General features: G+C 48.1%; 1 protein-coding gene across 1 annotated transcript; it reads right to left on the reverse strand.

Moving 5' to 3' along the window:
• Positions 1-340: 340 nt before the first annotated feature.
• Positions 341-18,909, reverse strand: PRSS56 (serine protease 56). Its single transcript, XM_058189160.1, has 8 exons — positions 18,823-18,909; positions 18,496-18,553; positions 16,235-16,396; positions 12,134-12,187; positions 5,607-5,796; positions 3,657-3,765; positions 2,445-2,604; positions 341-1,330 (listed from the first exon to the last, which is right to left on the reverse strand). Exons 1-8 carry the CDS (start codon positions 18,907-18,909, stop codon positions 786-788), a joined length of 1,365 nt encoding a protein of 454 aa, XP_058045143.1. The 3' UTR covers positions 341-785.
• Positions 18,910-20,967: the final 2,058 nt, after the last annotated feature.

Genomic DNA, 20,967 nt, shown 5'->3' on the forward strand with positions numbered 1-20,967 from the left:
CCTGGCTAGGCATGGCTGTGTGTGTGTGTGTGATGTGACTGGGTGGGAGTGAGTGACGTCAAGTTGGCCACACCCATCCAAGTTTTTCTGGCTCCCGGTGTTTTCTAGGACCTGAGTCTCTATGATCCTAGCCCAGTGATGGCTAACCTTTTCCAGACCGAGTGCCCAAAGTGCGCATGTGCGCATGTGAATGCGTGTGCACGCGCATGAACCCCCCAAAATGCAATGTATGCACAGCCCCCACGCACGCATCCCACCCCCACGCATGCGCGTGCCTCCTGCATGTGCCCCGCGCCCCGCATGCGTGGGCGCCCCCCGCATGTGCCCCTCCCCTGCACGTGCCCTGCCCCCTGTGCATGCATGGCAGAAACCCGAAGACCAGTTGGGCAGCGGGAGGTGCACGCACAGGCGCAGCAGAGCTGAACTGGGGCGACGGCTCGCGTGCCATTAGAGAGGGTTCTGCGTGCCACCTCTGGTACGCGTGACTTAGTTCGCCATCACGGTCCCAGCCCATAACCTTTGCCACTGCCTCCGCTAGTCCCCCGCCCTGTCGTGTCCCACTCCCCCTCCGACGACCGGGTCTAGGAAGTCCGTATCAAGCGTGGCAACGAAGCCTCTGCAGCTTGTCAAATTCCTTCGAGGTTTATCAGGGCGGGCAGGAGTCCAAGTTGTGACTTCAGCGATAGAGTCCGATATCAGCAAACTAGATGAGACTTTGCTTGACTCAAGGTTGGAATGCCGCAAGCAGGTCTTTTATATAGGCTGTTGGGGTGTGGCTCCATGACTCAGCATTTATCCAGGCCTGCCCCTCCCTTCCTTCTGCTGGCGTCGCCTCTCAGATCTCCAGAAGTGAGGATCCTCCCACTTTGAATTCTCTTCAGCTGGATCTGCTGTCCGTAATTCCAGCACGTGGCTGGCTTCCTGCTCACACGCTGTAGAAGTGACGTTTCTCGGGCTTGTCTGTTCACTCCTGACCTCCTCTCCGGGCATGGGGCCAGGGCCGGGGGCTGGAGGCATGACAGGCCGTTCATCTTCATTATCAGACTTGGAGTCTGATAACAGGCCCAGGTGTAGACGGGAGGGGCCCGGCTGAGGAGAGGAGGGAGGACGAGGCACAACACGCCCCCAGGCAAGGAGTGACCATCACATCCCTTAACTTCAGGCTCCGCTCCCTCTCGGACCCTCACCTGACAAGAGTCGATGCCGCCAGAGAGGTACCCAGCACAGAACATGGCACTGCTCACCAGCTGGCTCCCTAGAGCCCCGCGGCACAGGTCTTGCGCCAGGATCGGCACCCGAGCTTCCATGACGACCTCAGCAGGCGGCCCGTCTAGGAATGAAGCAGATGGGATGCGTGAATGGCCACAACCGCCCAGGGACCCTCCCTGCTGGTCCTCTCCCGATTGGCAGGCGTGCAAAAAGTAACTGTGCACCAGGTGAGATATGTTGCAAGAGGACAATTCCAGGTCTTCCCTTCCGCCTCTGATTCAGGTCCGGATTTTATGAGCAGCCAGAGAAATTGCGTATTGATGAACCTCATAAATAGGATTCCTTTGCCGAGCGTCCAAATTTTGATTATCAGTTCATAGGGACGCTGCAATGGTCATTAAGTGTGAAAAACGATTGCGTCGGGTTTTTTTTTTCAGTGCCGTTCTAATGGTCACTAAATAACTCGCTGTAAGTCAAGGAGGACATTTAATAAATAAACATTTAATCGCTAGGAACTGAAAGTGACTCGATGCCAGATAATCAATCAATCAATCAACTTTTCCAAAGTTCTGAATTTGGTGAGTTGCCCTCAACTTACAACGGTTCGTTTTGTGACCGAAGTTACAATGGAAATGCAAAAAGTGACTTATGACCGTTTTTCACGCTTACGACCCTTGCAGCATCCCCAATGTCACGTGATCGCAATTCGGACTCTTGGCAACTGGCTTGTATTTATGGCAGTTGCAATGTCCCGGGGTCCCCTTGTTGCGGCCGTCTGCTGAGCAAAGCCAATGAGGAGGCCAGGTGCACTTAAACCGTGTTCCTAACTGCAACGCTTCACTTAGTAACGGTGGCAAAAAAAAGAGGTTGCAGAATGGGGCCAAACTCACTTCACAACCGTCTCACATAGCATGCAGAAATTTGGGGCTCAATTGTGGTCGTAAACCGAGGACTATCTTTAATTCCCCTGGCCTGCAAGGCTTCATAGCCTTAATCCAAGCCGTCTCAAACGGGAGCAGAGGGTCTCGACCAGGGGCGGGTTTCAAAACCGTCGCTACCAGTTCGCTCGCGGGCTCGCGCATGCTTGCTCGTGCTATGCTTCTGCACATGTGCAGAAGCGTCCGGGTGGGTGGGCGGAGCCTCCCGCCGCCGCTACCAATTTGTCCGATCCGAGGTGAACTGGTAGCAACCCACCACTGGTTTCAACCTCCGAGTGGCCGCAGCCCCACCGTTACCTTCATAGAGCGAGCCCCAGCCGACGATGTAGCAGAGGACTTCCTGGCTCATCTCCGCGGCCCGTTCCGGGAGGCACACGGGGGACACCCAAGCCGAGGGGCGAACGGGAGCGCTCAGTTCCAGCAAAGCCACATCCGCGTGGAAGGTCTTTGGGTCGAACTAAGGAAGGAGAAACCGGTCGTTGCAATAGGGGGAAAGAGGAACAAGCAGGGGTTTGAGGGTCTTCCTCGCCATCTACAGGGATACATCCGAATTAGACTGTGTGGCTTCTCTGCGTCATATATTATATGTGGGTACATGCATGATTCTGTATGTATGTATGTATTTATTTATTTATTTATCTTGTCATGTTTATGTAGTGTAAAATTGGAGGTGGGGACCCTTTAAGAGCTGCATGCAACGAAATTTCATTTTTAATGTATGCCGATTAGCGGACATTCAAAGTGGCAATAAAGTTATTCTATTCTATTCTATTCTATTCCATGTTTTCTTTTCCATTCCATTCCATTTCACTCCATGTATTCTATTCTATTCTATTCTATTCTATTCTATTCTATTCTATTCTATTCTATTCCATGTTTTCTATTCTATTTTGTGTTTTCTTTTCTATTCTATTCTATTCTATTCTATTCTATTCTATTCTATTCCATGTTTTCTATTCTATTTCATGTTTTCTTTTATATTCTATTCTATTCTATTCTATTCCATTCCATTCTATTCTATTCTCTTCCATGTTTTCTATTCCATTCCATTCCATTCCACTCCATGTATTCTATTCTATTCTATTCTATTCTATTCTATTCTATTCTATTCTATTCCATGTTTTCTATTCTATTTCATGTTTTCTTTTATATTCTATTCTATTCTATTCTATTCCATTCCATTCTATTCTATTCTCTTCCATGTTTTCTATTCCATTCCATTCCATTCCACTCCATGTATTCTATTCTATTCTATTCTATTCTATTCTATTCTATTCTATTCTATTCTATTCTATTCCATGTTTTCTATTCTATTTCATGTTTTCTATTCTATTCTATTCTATTCTATTCTATTCTATTCTATTCTATTCTATTCTATTCTATTCCATTCCATTCCATTCCATGTTTTCTATTCTATTTCATGTTTTCTTTTCCATTCTATTCTATTCTATTCCATTCCATTCATTTTCTCTACTCTATTCTGCAAATGATGGGCAGGAGCAGACTCACCTTGGGGTGCGGCAGGATGCGGCTGACGGGAACCACCTGTTCGCTTTCATCCCGCTTGCTTAGATCATAGTCACCCAGAACCACGGACCAGGCAAGCTCATTTCGGCTTCTACCAGCAGGAGAGAAACCAGAAAATTGTAGAATTTGGCACCCCAATCTCTTCTTAAAAACCTCCAGTTCTTGGACACTACAACTTCTGGTGGCAAGCAGTTCTCACTGTCAGGAAACGTCTTAGTCCTAGGTTGCTTCTCCCCTTGATTACTTTCCATCTCCTGTATTGCTTCTTGTCCTGCCTTCTGTGCTTTGGAGAACCCCCTCTTCTTGTGGCAGCCCCTCAAATATTGGAACACTGCTATAGAATAGAATAGAATAGAATAGAATAGAATAGAATAGAATAGAATAGAATAGAATAGAATAGAATTCTTTATTGGCCAAGTGTGATTGGAAACACAAGGAATTTGTCTTTGGTGCATAAGCTCTCAGTGTACATAAAGAAAAAATAAAATATATTTGTCAAGAATCATAAGATACAACAGTTAGTGAGAATAGAATAGAATAGAATAGAATAGAATAGAATAGAATAGAATAGAATAGAATAGAATAGAATTCTTTATTGGCCAAGTGTGATTGGACACACAAGGAATTTGTCTTTGGTGCATAAGCTCTCAGTGTACATAAAGAAAAAATAAAATATATTTGTCAAGAATCATAAGATACAACAATTACTGATAATAGAATAGAATAGAACAGAACAGAATAGAACAGAACAGAATATAATAGAAAACATGGAGTGGAATAGAATGGAATAGAATAGAATTTTTTTATCAGCCAAGTGTGATTGGACACACAAGGAATTTGTCTTTGGTGCATAAGCTCTCAGTGTACATAAAGGAAAAATAAAATATATTTGTCAAGAGTCACAGGATACAACACTTAGTGATTAGAATAGAATAGAATAGAATAGAATAGAATAGAATAGAATAGAATAGAATAGAATAGAATAGAATAGAATAGAATTTTTTTTATTGGCCAAGTGTGATTGGACACACAAGGAATTTGTCGGTGGAAACGCTCTCATTGTACATAAAAGGAAAAGATACATTTGTCAACAATCATAAGATGCAACACTTAATGATAGTCATAGGGTACTCATAAGCAATCAGGAAACAATATCAATATAAATCATAAGGATACAAGCAACAAAGTTACAGTCATAAGTGGAAGGAGATGGGTGATGGGAACGATGAGAAGATTAATAGTAGTGCAGATTTAGTAAATAGTTTGACAGTGTTGAGGGAATTATTTGTTTAGCAGAGTGATGGCGTTTGGGAAGAAACTGTTCTTGTGTCTAGTTGTTCTGGTGTGAAGTGCTCTGTAGCGTCGTTTTGAGGGTAGGAGTTGAAACAGTTTATGTCTCCCCTAGTCCTTCTTTTCATCAAACTAGACACCCCCAGTTCCTGCAACCGTTCTTCAGATATGTTTTAGCCTCCAGTCCCCTAATCCTCTTTGTTGCTCTTCTCTGGGCTCCTTCTAGACTCTCAACATCTGTTTTACATCATGAGAAACCAAAACTGGATGCAGTACTCCAAGCGTGGCCTTACCAAGGCATTATGAGGACCCCGATTGTTGAGGGCAAAAGGCTGACTCTATAAACCGCTTAGAGAGGGCTGTAAAATGGTATATAAGACTAAGTGCTATTATAAGACCACCCAAGGGAAGGGAGGAGAGAAGATGGGGAGAACGGAAAAAGAAATAGACTAGAGGCAAGCAACAGAAGAAGCCGGTGGGACAGCCCGCCACATGAAAGCAATGAGGTCTTCCCTGGAGGACTTCAAAGAGAAGTCGTTGGCTCCCCTATCGGAATGGCTTTTGTGGACCCACCCTAGTAGGCAGGGGTTGGACTGGATGACCCCCCGATCCCTTCCGTAGAGACAGGACCTTTGGCCTTACCCGGTGAAGCAATGGGCAGCTGTGACAATCCACGCAGTGTCCACCAACACCCCGCTGCACATCAGCTCCCCATTCAGCAGCACCGACACCAGCCACGGCCAGGCCCCCGGCTTTGCACGGCTGCCCCCCACAATCTTCCCCTTCGCCAGAGTCATGTTGGGGGCAGGGACCGCACGGTGCCCACAGGATTCTGCGAGAAAGGATCATATACTAGTAACTGGCTAAAGCAGGGGTCTCCAACCTTGGCAACTTTAAGACTTGTGGACTTCAATTCCCAGAGTTTCTCAGCCGGATGTATCTGTGGTTTTTTTTTTCTCTTACCCGCCAAATTGGAGAGATTGCAGAGAAAGGGATTATAAGAGAGTAAGCAAAGCTGGCTGAGGAACTCTCAGAGTTAAAGTCCACAAGTCTTAAAGTTGCCAAGGTTGGAGACTCCTGGGTTAAAGGATGTCAGAATCAACTCTCAGATCTCCCCAAGCTACACATTCATTCACACGACCTATTAGACCAGGTGTCACAATTAACCCATGTTCTGGCCTCGACTCAACGAACACCATGGAGCCCCAAACTGATGGTACTGAGCGGGACATTTGCTAAACAAATTTTGCCCCATTTTATGAACTTTCTCCCCCAGAGTTGTTAAATGAATGACTGCGGTTGTTAAAAGTTCATAACACGGTTGTTAAGTAAATCTGGCTTCCCCCGTCAACTTGGCTTGTCGGAAGGTCGTAAAAGGAGATGACAAGACTCTGGGACATTGCAGCTGTCGTAAATATGAACCAGTTGCCAAGCATCTATGTGTTGTGATTGACGCCCAAGTAATGATTACCAAGCACAATTCAGTCCTGAACGAAATTATTTTCGTTAGAACAGCTGAGAATTAATTCATTCTCAGCTTAGTCCAAAACAAATTCTTCATAAACAGTCCTTCGGCCTTATCATCAACCTTTGTTGTCTTCGGCAACGTGCCAAAAGCTTTTCTTGGCAAAAACCCCACAAAGTTCAAGAGACGCTGACAAGAAGCAACGGAATCAATGTTGCTTTCCTACAAAGAACCCAACGAGTTGCTGCTCTTTTAAGCCTTACGGGAGGGGCCAATCATCTCCTGGCCTTACTTCTGAGTCATCCTTTTTGCTTCAGCTGCTCTTGCCTTCTGGCAGCTCTTCTCATGCGTGCACCCAAAACAGGCTTCTCCTGTTCCTCTGCCTCTCTGCTGTCCGCCTCTGGAGGCTCCGGAGTCTGCGCGTCGCTCCCAGATGGCCCTGCCGATGCAGAGCCCTCGTCCGGGCCTTCCGCTGACTCCAGGTTTGGCCCATTGTCCTCCCCGGCCTCCTCACTGTCTGACTCCGCTGCCAGGTGCGCAGGCTGCTGGCGGACCACAACACTATGCAGTGGTGGGTTCCACATTTTTTAACAGTTCTCTGCTGGGTTGGCGTGGCTGGTGGGGGGTGTCATGTGTCTGAGTGGGCATGGCCAACTCTACCTCACTTGAGTGGGTGGTACCTGTATGGGACACACATGGATGTGTGTGTGTGTGTATGTGAGAGAGAGACTGTTTCAAGGTAGCCTGGGAAAGCTGGCTACAAGAGGAAGAGAAACTGGGTAAGCTGTTTTTTTGGCCATTTTGGGGGTGATTTTCGGGCTCTTTTCAGGCTGTTTTCAGGCCGTTTTTAGGCTTTTTTCAGGCCGATTTTGGCCAGAAAAACGGCCTGAAAATGGCCCGAAAAATGGCCTGTTTCGTGGACAGTTTTCAGGCCGTTTTTAGGCTTTTTTCAGGCCGATTTTGGCCAGAAAAACAGCCTGAAAATGGCCCGAAAAATGGCCTGTTTCGTGGACAGTTTTCAGGCCGTTTTCAAGCCATTCTTCGGCCATTTTTCAGGTCGTTTTTTCTAGCCCCTTTCAGGCTTTTTACAGGCTGATTTTGGCTGGAAAAATGGCCTGAAAATGGCACAAAAAACTACCTGAAAACGGCCCGAAAAATGACCTGAAAATGGCCTGTTTTGTGAGAATTTTTCAGGCCGTTATCAGGCCATTTTTCATTTTCAGGTTGTTTTGGGGGGTTTTGAGGGCTGATTTTGGCCAGAAAAAAACAGCCTGAAAACAGCACGAAAAACAGCCTGTTTTGTGGGTATTTTTCAGCTCATTTTTAGGCTGTTTTCCGGCCTGTTTTCAGGCCACTATTGGCTGAAAAAACAGCCGGAAAAAAGCCGGAAAAAGGGGTGGCGGTGGGGCGAGACAGTGGTCTGATTTGCTGGTTCTCTGAACCGCACAGAATCGGAACTACCGGTTCGGGCGAACCAGTTCGAACCGGCAGCATCCCACCTCTGCGTCTATGTTGATCCCGCGACCCTGGGGATGCTGCAATGGACGTTAAGTGTGGAAAAATGGTCATAAGTTACTTTTTTCAGCGCTGTGGTAACTTTGGTCACTAAATGAACTGTTGTAAATGGAGGACTACCTGAACAACCAGTAAGTAATAAGATTAGAGCAGTGTTTCCTAAACTTAGCGCTTTTCAGGTGTATGGACTACAATTCCCAGAATTCCCCAGGCACCCTGGAAGTTGCAGTCCACGCATCTTAAAATAGTTAATGCTTCCAGGGAAACACTGGATTAGAGTCTAAAATAATCATCGAGGAACGAAGCAAAATACAGTTAGTCCTCGACTTACGACACTTCATTTAGTGACCGTTCGAAGTTTCAATGGCACTGAAAAATGCGACTTATGACCGTTTTCAGAGTTATGCCCTGTGCAGCCTCCCCTTAGTCACGTGATTAAAATTTGGTCGCTTGGCTCATAGTTATGACGGTTGCCGTGTCCTGACCTCTTTTGCGACCTTCTGACAAGCCAGGTCATAACGGGGGGAGCCGTTAATGACTGCACGATCCAATTAAGAACTCCAGCCGTTCGCTCAACAACCAGGACAAAAAGGTTATAAAATCGGGGCCGACTCCCTATGTTGAGTTAAGGAATTCTGGTTCCAATTCGGTCATAAGTCGAGGACCCCCTGTATACCTGGAGGGCTCCTGGTTGGGAAAAGCGACATTAAAGCTAGAGCTTATTAAAATAGCAAGCAGATGCTTTAACAGATGGGGCTGCCTGTTAAATGGCATTTTTGTTTACATCTCGAAATTCCTCTGGCTCTAATCTGTATTACTGTACTTTACAAAGAATGATTGCACAAAATGCAAAATTCGAACCCGGGCTCTGCTGAGGAACGGGACAAACTCCCTTTGATGTTTTACCCAGTGGTTAAGTCCTCGCCAACATCTGTCAGTGCAGGTAGTCCTCGACTTACGACAATTCATTTAGTGACCGTTCAAAGTTATGACGCCACCGTTTAGCTTAGTTTATTTTACTGACTAGCCCTTGGGCCATGTCAAATTGCAGAGTTCCAGACACAAATGATTACTAAAAATCGAACGAAAACAATTTTCAAATGGGGTTGGATAAAATACCATTTAAAATGAAATTGGAACAAAATAAAACAATTCAGATGAAACGGGAATAAAATTCAGTTTAAAATGAAATTGGAACAAAATTAAATTTTCAAACGAAATTGGAATAAAATACAATAATTTGACAGAGATAAATAAAATAGGATAAAATTATATTTCGGTATCACCCCTACAATCTACCCCAAACAATCCCACATATGCCAATCTCAACGACGCCACTGAAAAAAAAGGGATTTAAGACCGTTTTTCACACTTACGACCGTTACGTCACACAGCATTCCCCATGGTCACGTGATCAAAATTCCGGCGCCTGGCAACTGACTCAGAGTTGCGACCATCTGACAAGCCAAATCAACTTAACAACCGTTACTAATTAAAGAACTGCATTGATCGTTTAACAACCGTGGCAAGAAAGGTTCTATAATGGGGCCAAGCTCACTAAACAAATGTTTCATTTAGCAACAGAAATTCTGGGCTCAGTTGTGGTCATAAACTGAGGACTGTTATTAGATTGGAAGCGTGCAGGTAGACATTTGCAAAATAAATATATACGAACATACAGATCCCAGTAAGGCTTTATATAGAAGCTTTGAGGACCTGCAAATAGTTTTTCATCTAATTACAGGAAATTATCCATATACAGGCAGTCCTTGACTTACGACCGCCCAAAATTTCTGTTGATAAGCAAGACAGTAGTTGAGCGAATTTTGCCCCATTTCACGATCTTCCTTGCCATCGTCATCCAGTGAATCGCTGCAGTCGTTAAGTTGGTAACCTGGTTGTTGAGTGAATCTGGCTTCCCCCTTGGCTTGTCAGGAGGTCACAAAAGGGGATCACACGACCCCGGGACACTGCAACGGTCGTAAATATGAATCAGTTGCCAAGCATCTGAATTTTGATCACGTAACCATGCCGTGGTGTAAGTGTTAAAAAAACTCCTAAGTTATTTTTTTCAGTGCTATTGTAACTTCGGTCACTAAATAAATGGTTGTAAGTCGCAGACTACCTGTACAACAGCATTGCAGGTAGTCCTCGACTTACAACGGTTCATTTAGTGACCTTTCAAAGATACGGCACCAAAAGAAGGGACTTATGACCATTTTTCATACTTACGACTTTTGTAGGAGCCCCGCGATCACGTGATCGAAAATCATACGCTTAGGAATGGGTTCATACTTACGACCGCTCCTGTGTCCCAAGGTCACGTGATCCCCTTTTGCGACCGTCTGACGAGCAAACTCAACGGGGAAGCCAGATTCACTTAACAGCCGTACTACTAACGTAACAATTACGCTGATTCACTTAACAAGCAGGGCCAGAAAGGTCGTAAAACGGGACAAAGCTCACTTTACAAGTGTCTCACTTAGCCACAGAAACCTGGGGGCTCAATTGCGGTCGTAAGTCGAGGACCACCGGCATTAAGTTTCCAGAGGGACAGATCCAACCACCTGTCCACCATCTGTTTCCCAAAATTCTGCTATCCGGGCAGAACGTCGAGGTAAGTCGACGTTCACTTAGTGACCGTTCAAAGTTATAACGGCACTGACGAAAGGGACCTACGACCGTTTTTTTCACACTTGCGACTGTTTCAACATCCCCACAGATATCCCACTTAGCCACAGAAATGCTGGGCTCAGTTGTGGTCGTAAGTTGAGGAATACCCTGTTGTTGCCTGTTGGTCGGCGGCCCCTCCAGCAGTCAGGGCCAGCATCAAGGCTACCTGAGAGCACTGAGGGGGAAACGGGAATGGAACTGGCAGAGAGAGAGAGAGAGAGGCGGAGCCTGGGCCGTCCATCAGTCCTCAGATGGACAGTCAACAGACCCCAGGTTTGGAGGTGGCTGATGACGAAGAGAAGGAACAGCTGGGTCCAGTACCTGACGCTCAGGTGCACAGAAGGCACAGGAGAGGAGAACAGTGGAAATCTATGCGCCGGTCCCTGGGACGGAAGAGCCACTGCTGCTAGCAAAGCCCCACCCTAGCTCTGGGGATAAAAGGCAGGGGACGGAGAGGAATAGTCAGACAGATTTGTTAGCCTGACGTGAAAGAGAAACTTTCTGCCGGGGCTGTCGGGGCTCCTAATAAAGGAATCTTTGAGTTCACTTCAGACGGTTTGTCGTGTTCGGGGAGCTGGCTCAGAACAGGCTTGTAGATAAGCCTGAATGTTATTCCTGTTGCTATGTGAGGAAAATTAATTGCCGATCCCTGTTCTGGATGCTTTTTTTTTAAAGATAGTAAATCTTTGGCTGTGAGACGGAAAGCTGGACAGAAGTCAGACGGACGCTCCCCTCTGTCAAGCTTAATCCCCATTAAGAGGGTGACTGGACCGTCCAGTAAGGTCAGCATTACAGCTTGGCGGCCCCTTCAGACCCAACGCTGACCTCGCTCCTAAAACGAAAACAGTGGGGAAGCAAAACTGGCGCATCAGCCCGGTCTGTTTCTCCGGATCCCCGCTGAGGGCCCGAGGCTGCGAAAGAGAACGATTGCCATCGCACCGCATGTGATCCAACCTCGCATGCACACAAGCAGCTCCACCCACTGGCGCAGACTTCCTATTACCAATAGTCCCTCGACTTACAACAGGTCCTTTTGGTGACCGTTCACAGTTACGACGGCCCTGAAAAACGGTGACTTACGACCGTTTTTCACAACCTTTTGCAGCATCCCCACGGTCGTGTGATCGAAATTTGGACGCTTGGCAATCGATTCGTAGTTATGACGGTTGCAGTGTCCCGAGGGGGAGGGGTCACGCGATCAAAATTCAGATGCTTGGCAACTGGTTCAGAGTTACGACCGTTGCAGCCTCGCAGGCTCATGCCGTGATGCCCTTTTGTGGCCTTCTGACAAGCAAAATCTACGGGGAAGCCAGGTTCAATTAACAAACTAGGTTACTAACATATCCGCTGCAGTGATTCTCTTAACAACGGTGGCCAGAAAGGTTGTAAAACGGGGCAAAACTCACTGAACGAATGTCTCCCTTAGCAACGGGAAATTTTGGGCTCTATTGCGGCCGTAAGTCGAGGACTATCTGTACTCTGAGGACAGGTGTCGTTCAAGCCAAGCTGCTCTAACCTGGAACGGGCTGATCGGCCACTGAGTTCGAATCCTCCGCATCGTTTCCCGGCTCTGCAAGTAAGAAAATGACACAAAATCAACAACGTCCCCCCTGCAGCCCTCCTACACAACCACAACCATTCAATACTGGGGACAAGAATGCACAAGCCACAATGTTTATGTAGTGGTAATCCTCAATTTACAGCAGTTCGTTTAGTGACCATTCGAAGTCACAACAGCACTGAAAAGAGCGACTTACGACCGTTTTCCCCACTTAACGACCGTTGCAGCATCCCCGTGGCCACATGATCCAAATTCAGACACTCGGCAACCGACTCGTATTTACGACGATTGCTGTGTCCCGGGGTTACGTGATCCGCTTCTGCGACCCTTGGGACAAGCAAAGTCATCAGATTCATTTTGCGACCGCGTGACCAACTTAACAGCTACAGCGATTCACTTAACGACGGTGGTGAGAAAGGTCGTAAAATGGGACAAAATTAACTGAACAAATGTTTCACTCCGCCACAGAAATTTTGGGCTCAATTGTGGTCGTAACTCAAGGACTCCCTGGATTTATTATATGTATGGGAAATGTGTTAGAGATTGAGAACGACGGGTGAGGTTGGAAAGGAAGACACCCAGAGGGGAAAATCTAGGCTGGCTTTTAATTTTCTTTTCTTTTCTTTTCTTTTCTTTTATTTGCATTTATATCCCGCCCTTCTCCGAAGACTCACGGCGGCTTACACTATGTTAAGCAATAGTCTTCATCCATTTGTATATTATATACAAAGTCAACTTTTATTGCCCCCAACAATCTGGGTTCTCATTTTACCTACCTTATAAAGGATGGAAGGCTGAGTCAACCTTGGGCCTGGTGGGACTTGAACCTGCAGTAATTGCAAGCAGCTGCTGTTAATAACAGACTGTCTTAGCAGTCTGAGCCACTCAAGGACCCTTTTAGTTCCAATTTCAGTGGAATATTGCAATCATCAAATGGAAATAAGACGATTGCTGTCACGGGCGGCCAAGTGCATTTCCCGGAGCAATTTTAAGGGAGCAACTGAGGGTCTTGCAGTAAACATCCAAATCCTGAAACATCACAATGGAACATCCCTGATGGAAAGAATTAATTCTGGTTTGCCACAAATCGCCAGAACTTTTTAAAAAGTGAGTTACAGGCAGTGGTGAAATCTGAACCGGTTTACTACCGGTTCGCTGGCTGCGCATGGCAACCGTGCAGGCATGCGCAATGCGCACCACGCATTAAATGCGAGGTGTACACATGCAGTGTACACCAAAAGGAGGCACGGGGTAAGTAGAACGGTGCGCGGGGGGTGTGATCAGCTGTGGCACGCGATCTTTTTTTAATCTACTTTTAAAAGCATTTTTTTACAACCTATTCAGCCGAATAGGTTGTAAAAAAAATGCTTTTAAAAGTTAAAAAAAAAGGCTCTGATGATCGTGCGGCTCAGCTATGATCGTCAGGGTTGGTTTTTTTTTTAAACATTTTAAAAGCATTTTTTTACAACCTATTCCTACCATTCGGGCGGGAAAAGCTAGCAAGCCGGAAAGAAGCAACAAGCGGGCAAGCGGGCAATTTGGGTGGGCATGGGCGGGGAGGGCAGGGATTTTTGCTAACGGCTCTCCGAACCACCCGCCGCCATCGCTACCGGATTGGCCGATCCGAACCGGGATCATTTCGCCCCTGGTTTCAGGGAATCTGAGGGCTGAAAGGGGATTTGTTTTAGAACAGGGGTCTCCAACCTTGGCAACTTTAAGACTTGTGGACTTCGACTCCCAGAATTCCTCAGCCAGCTTTGCTTACTCTCTTGTAATCCCTTCCTCTGCAATCTCTCCACTTTAAGAGGTTAAGAGAAAAAGAAACAGATTCAGCTGACTGGGGAATTCTGGGAATTGAAGTCCACAAGTCTTAAAGTTGCCAAGGTTGGAGACCCCTGTTTTAGAAGGTTTAAGGAAAAAATCTGTAAATTAAAAGCTCTACATTGTCTGTCCATTTACTCTTTGCCTGGCCTTTGGGGACCCCCCAAAAGTAATGCTAGTAGCCCCTATATTATATATTATATACAAAGTAAACTTTTATTGCCCCCAACAATCTGGGTCCTCATTTTACCTACCTTATAAAGGATGGAAGGCTGAGTCAACCTTGGGCCTGGTGGGACTTGAACCTGCAGTAATTGCAAGCAGCTGTGTTAATAACAGACTGCTTAGTCTTTTGAGCCACCAGAGGCCCTTTTGAGGCCCATATTGACCATCAATTGTGTTGTAAATGTTGTACCTTGATGAAAGTATCTTTTCTTTTATGTACACTGAGAGCGTATGCACCAAGACAAATTCCTTGTGTGTCCAATCACACTTGGCCAATAAAAATTCTATTCTATTCTATTCTATTCTATTCTACTCTATTCTATTCTATTCTATTCTATTCGGGTCAGGGGCTCAGCCCATCCGTGGGCAACCCACAGAAGACACGAGGGTCTCAAATATGACATCGCCCGGATCATTTAATTTGAACCTTTTGTATCACCGGTGTCATGTCACAATTGACGTGTTGTGGCTGCCCATCCTATGGACCAGGGGGGTCTCCAACCTTGGCAACTTTAAGACTTGTGGACTTCAACTCCCAGAGTTCCTCAGCCAGCTTTGCTGAAGTCCACAAGTCTTAAAGTTGCCAAGGTTGGAGACCCCTGCTATGGATGTTCATGTGATCCATTGGTACTTTTATCCCCGGGGAGTCAACATTGCTGGCTGGTTCATGGGGAATGGGAGGAGGGATTTGCACCCACCCCCTGGCACAACCTCCAGGGATAAGAAAACCGTGAAAGCAGAAGAAAGTCGTTGCACTCACAAAAGGATCAAATCGGCCTGTTCAGTGTGCAAATCTCAGGAGGGACCTGGAATGTTTTGGACAAGCATTTGAGGGGGGTTTTTTGGGGGGCGGGGGGGGGGGGCTCCTACACTTGGGATTGCATGCCATGGAAAATCCGGAGGGCTGGCATCGTCCCTTCGGCTTTTTTTCTGAAAAGCCCTGAAATTGGAAGCGTGTCAGAAAGTCTTGGGTTGCAATGGCGTCATCAGAAAACGGGACATCCCTCTGCCCTGCTGTGAAGTTGGGGGGGGGGGGAATTGGACGGCTCCCAAGAACGGGGGACATTCCCTTGCGCTGATGCGATGGACTGATGGACTCGTGTTAGCTGGGTTGTTGCTTTCATTGTACACAGCCAGCAGGGTTATTGTGGCGCAGGGCAACATTAAAGGACAGGGAGGGAGGGAGGAGAGAGATAGGGAGGGAGGGAGGAGGAGGAGGAGGAGGAAGGAAGGAAGGAAGGAAGGAAGGAAGGAAGGAAGGAAGGAAGGAAGGGAGGGAGGAGGGAGGAGGAGGGAGGGATGAAGGAAGGAAGGAAGAAGGAAGGAAGAGGAAGAAAGGAAAGAGGAAGGAGGAGGGAGGAGGGAGGAGGGAGGATGAAGGAAGGAAGGAAAGAGGAAGGAAAAGAGGAAGGAAGGAAAGAAGGAGAAAAAGAGGAAGGAAAGAGGAAGGAAAAGAGGGAGAGAGGGAGGGAGGGAGAGAGGAGGGAAGGAAGGGAAAGGGAGGGATGGAGAGAGAGAGAGGAAGAGAAGGAAGGAGGAAGGAAGGAAAGAGGAAGGAAGGAAAGAAGGAGAAAAAGAGGAAGGCAGGGAGGGAGGAGAGAGGGAGAGAGGGAGGAGAGAGAGGGAGGGAGAAAGAGGAAGGAAGGAAAGAGGAAGGAAGGAAGGAAGGGAGAGAGGGAGGGACAGAGGAGGAAGGAAGGAGGAAGAAAAGAAGGGAGAGAGTGGGAAGGAGGAAGGAAGGAAGTAAAGAGGAAGGAAGTAAAGAGGAAGGAAGGAAGGGAGAGAGAGGAAGGGTGGGACGGAGGAAGGAAGAAAAGAAGGAAGGAGAGGGAGAGAGGGAGGGAAGGAAGGAAAATGAGAGGAAAGAAAAGAGGAAGGGAGAGAGGAGAGGTCAAGAGGAAGGAAGGAGAGGGCGGGAGTGAAGAAGGAAGGAATGCAGAAAGGAAGGAAAGAAAGGTGGGAGGGAGACGGGAAAATTGCAAGAGAGGAAGAGAGGAACTCCGAGCTTACGGGTACAAGGCCTGCTCCGATTCCCGCAGTCCCCCGAGAGGCAGAATCCGCACCGCTCGCACTCCTGCAGGCGCCGGCCGTGCTCCGACAGGGCCTTCTCCAGGGAGAGCAGGGCGGCCTTCATGGCAGCTTCGAGGACCAACGTGCCGCGGTTGGAGAGCGCTGGGGGAGAGGGGGACAAAGCAACAGCGCGTGGTGTAGTAGCCGGCTTCCCTGCGCAGCAGTTCGTCGGTTCGAATCCCTAGCGCAGGTCTGAGCAGCGGGTTGGACTAGATGACCTCCAAGGTCCCTTCCAACAGCTCAAAGGGGGAAAATATCCTACATCAGGGGGCCTCCAAATTTTAGCGACTTTAAGACTGTGGATTTCAACTCCTAGAATTCATTTTCAGCCATTTTCAGGCCAATTTTGGCCAGAAAAATGGCCTGAAAAACAGCTTGAAAAACAGCCTGTTTTGTGTGTTTTTTCAGATCGTTTTCCGTGCCGTTTTCCGGCTTTTTTCAGGCCAGAATGATGCTGGCTGGGGAATTCTGGGAGTTGAAATCCGCCAGTCTTAAAAGTTGCCAAATTTGGAGACGCCCTGTCCTACAGGATAGGTACACAGAGCGTAAAGCTGGCGCAACAGGAGAGCGGGAAAGTTTTCCAGTGCCTTCCAGCCACTCTTACCTCACAAGACGCTGGCAGGCAAGGGAAAGAACTTCTTGTTTGGGGAGAGAGCCCCATAGAGCAGCCTCAAAGAGGACTAGAAAACTGCAGGCTGGTTTTACCTCACAAGACACTGGCAGGCAGCGGGAGAGAGCCACATGGCCCTGCCTCAACAAGGACTAGAAAACACGCTGGCAGGCAGGGGGAAAAGCTCCTTGCTGGGCAGGAAGCCGCGCGGACCATCATCAATGAGGACTAGCTGCCTTCCAGCTGCTCTTACCTCGCAAGATGCTGGCAAGCAGGGGGAAGAGCTGGGGGGGGATGCAGGTAGCTTCAATGAGGACTAGCCACCTTGCAGCCTCTCTTATCTCTTACCTCGCAAGGCCACCTTGCAGCCTCTCTTACCTCGCAAGAGGACAGGCAGGGGGAAGAGCTGGGGGCGGGTCATGCAGGTAGCCTCAATGAGGACTAGCCGCCTTCCAGCCACCCTTACCTCGCGAGAGCTCCTTGCGGGGAGGAGAGCCGCGTGGATCTGTCTCAATGAGGACTAGCTGCCTTCCAGCCACCCTTACCTCACAAGATGCTGGCGGGCAGGGGAAAGAGCTGGGGGGGGGGTCATGCAGGTAGCCACCTTGCAGCCCCTCTTACCTCGCAAGAGCACCTTGAGGGGAGGAGAGCTGCGTGGATCTATCTCAGTGAGGACTAGCCGCCTTGCAGTCTCTCTTACCTTGCAAGACGCTGGCAGGCAGGGGGAAGAGCTGGGGGGGGGGGGATGCAGGTGACCTCAATGAGGACTAGCCACCTTGCAGCCCCTCTTACCTTGCAAGAGCTGCTTGCAGGGAGGGGAGCCGCGTAGATCTGTCTCAGTGAGGACTAGCCGCCTTCCAGCCTCTCTTACCTCACAAGATGCTGGCGGGCAGGGGAAAGAGCTGGGGGGGGGATCATGCAGGTAGCCTCAATGAGGACTAGCCACCTTGCAGCCCCTCTTACCTTGCAAGAGCTCCTTGCAGGGAGCTCCTTGCAGGGAGGGGAGCCGTGTAGACCTGTCTCAGTGAGGACTAGCCGCCTTCCAGCAGCTCTTACCTCACAAGATGCTGGCGGGCAGGGGGAAGAGCTTGGGGGGGGGGGAATGCAGGTGGCCTCAATGAAGACTAGCCACCTTGTAGCCCCTCTTACCTCGCAAGAGCTCCTTGCAGGGAGAGGAGCTGGGTAGATCTGTCTCAATGAGGACTAGCCACCTTGCAGCCTCTCTTACCTCGCAAGACGCTGGCGGGCCAGGGGGAAGAGCTGGGGGAGGGGGGACATGCAGGTGACCTCAATGAGGACTAGCCACCTTGCAGCCCCTCTTACCTCGCAAGAGCTCCTTGCAGGGAGAGGAGCTGGGTAGATCTGTCTCAATGAGGACTAGCCACCTTGCAGCCTTTCTTACCTCGCAAGAGCTGGCGGGCCAGGGGAAAGAGCTGGGGGAGTGGGGGACATGCAGGTGACCTCAATGTGGACTAGCCACCTTGCAGCCCCTCTTACCTCGTAAGACGCTGGCGGGCCAGGGGGAAGAGCTGGGGGGGAGGGACATGCAGGTGACCTCAATGAGGACTAGCCACCTTGCAGCCTCTCTTACCTCGCAAAACGCTGGCGGGCAGGGGGAAGAGCTCCTTGCAGGAGGGAGCCGTGTAGACCTGTCTCAGTGAGGACTAGCCGCCTTGCAGTCTCTCTTACCTTGCAAGAGCTCCTTGCAGGAGAGGAGGAGGAGGAGGAGGCGCCGGAGGGGCTGATGCTCCATCATGTCCCGGGCCGGCCGAAGGACCAGAGCTCCGGCTTCCATCCTTCCTTCCTTCCTTCCTTCCCGGGGCGACGGCAGCGGCTCTATATATCCCTCCGGGGAAGCGCGGGGGGCGCCTTTTCCCATGGCCGGGCCGGGGGTGGGTCTCCCCGCGAGGCTGCCTGCCCAGCGCCCGGAGGGGCAGCCCCGGCTGCGCTTCATTAGAGGCTCTGGCCGGGAGCCGGGCTCTGCCCTCCGCTGAATGGGACCCATTGTTGCCCATCAAAGGCGGCCTCGCCGGCACATCAGAGGCGGCCGCCGCCCTTGATCGCTTTCAATGGGGACAGCTGCCCTCGTTGGCCGGGGTGGAGGTTTTGGGGATTCCGGGGGTCTGCGAAAGAGCCAGCATTGGGGGGGGGAGGAGGAGGGGAGGGGGTGAAACGGGTTCACACGACCGCTCAACCCACTCGCTGGGTAACAGCCGACCTCCATCTCGGCACGCAAAGATTGGGGGGGGGGGGCTTTTAATCAGCTCCCCCCCCTTGGGGTCTTTTTATTGGGGTTGGGGGTCATGCGTGGACCCCCGGAGATGGAGGGTTCCAGGATCAGGGTTTGTGATCCCGGTTAAGGTAAGGGATGCCTTCACAAACACCACTCCTAACCTGGTGGAAGAATGCGGCTCTTCTGTTTGGCCGATTCCCCAGGAAATCTTAAACTGAGATCAGGCAACAGTCCATTTAATGCGTTCACACAACACAAAAATCTTAAACTGAGATCAGGCAATAGTCCATTTAATGCATTCACACAACACAAAAAACTCTTAAGCTGAGATCAGGCAACAGTCCACTGAATGCGTTCACACAACACAAAAATCTTAAACTGAGATCAGGCAATAGTCCATTTAATGCATTCACACAACACAAAAAACTCTTAAACTGAGATCAGGCAACAGTCCACTGAATGTGTTCACACAACACAAAAATCTTAAACTGAGATCAGGCAACAGTCCATTTAATGCACACAACACAAAAAAAAATCTTAAACTGAGATCAAGCAATAGTCCGTTTTAATGTGTTCACACAACACAAAAATCTTAAACTGAGATCAGGCAATAGTCCATTTAATGCATTCACACAACACAAAAAAATCTTAAACTGAGATCAGGCAACAGTCCATTTAATGCACACAACACAAAAAAAATCTTAAACTGAGATCAAGCAATAGTCCGTTTTAATGTGTTCACACAACACAAAAATCTTAAACTGAGATCAGGCAACAGTCCATTTAATGCGTTCACACAACACAAAAAAATCTTAAACTGAGATCAGGCAACAGTCCACTGAATGCGTTCACACAACACAAAAATCTTAAACTGAGATCAAGCAATAGTCCACTTAATGCGTTCACACAACACAAAAATCTGAAACTGAGATCAAGCAACAGTCCACTTAATGCGTTCACACAACACAAAAATCTTAAACTGAGATCAGGCAACAGTCCATTTAATGCGTTCACACAACACAAAAATCTTAAACTGAGATCAGGCAACAGTCCATTTAATGCGTTCACACAACACAAAAATCTTAAACTGAGATCAGGCAACAGTCCACTTAATGCGTTCACACAACACAAAAATCTGAAACTGAGATCAAGCAACAGTCCACTTAATGCGTTCACACAACACAAAAATCTTAAACTGAGATCAAGCAATAGTCCACTTAATGCGTTCACACAATACAAAAATCTTAAACTGAGATCAAGCAATAGTCCACTTAATGCGTTCACACAACACAAAAATCTTAAACTGAGATCAAGCAATAGTCCACTTAATGCGTTCACACAACACAAAAATCTGAAACTGAGATCAAGCAATAGTCCACTTAATGCGTTCACACAACAAAAAAATCTTAAACTGAGATCAGGCAACAGTCCACTTAATGCATTCACACAACACGTTTATAATCTGTTAATTTTATAGTGGGTGTTCTTTTTTTAACCTGTGGAGTATTGTGCTTGAATACAGGTCATCCTTGACTTAGTTCATTTAGTGACCGTTCAATGTTACAACAGCACTGAGAAAAGTGACTTATGACCCCTTTTCACACATACGACCATTGCAGCATCTCCAGGGTCACATGATGTACATTCAGACGCCTGGCAACTGGTTCCTATTTATGACGGTCGCAGTGTCCCAGGGTCACGCGATCCCCTTTTGCGACCTTCCGACAAGCAGATTCACTTAACAACCATGTTATTAACTTAACATGTGCAGTGATTCACTTAACAGCTGTGGCCGGAAAGGGGCGTAAAATGGGGCGAAACTCACTTGAC

Source organism: Ahaetulla prasina, chromosome 6, assembly GCF_028640845.1.
Source record: "Ahaetulla prasina isolate Xishuangbanna chromosome 6, ASM2864084v1, whole genome shotgun sequence".
Classification (NCBI taxonomy): Eukaryota; Metazoa; Chordata; class Lepidosauria; order Squamata; family Colubridae; genus Ahaetulla; species Ahaetulla prasina.

Bases quoted from the DNA above. Each gene is read 5' to 3' on its own strand.
- PRSS56 (XM_058189160.1), bottom strand. From the start codon at position 18,909: ATGGGTCCCATTCAGCGGAGGGCAGAGCCCGGCTCCCGGCCAGAGCCT. The intron at 12,188-16,234 runs GTAAGCTCGGAG...TCTTACTTGCAG, and splicing joins TCGGAGCAGGCCTTGTACCC to AGCCGGGAAACGATGCGGAG. The intron at 1,331-2,444 runs GTAACGGTGGGG...CTTCATTCCTAG, and splicing joins CTGGGGCTCGCTCTATGAAG to ACGGGCCGCCTGCTGAGGTC.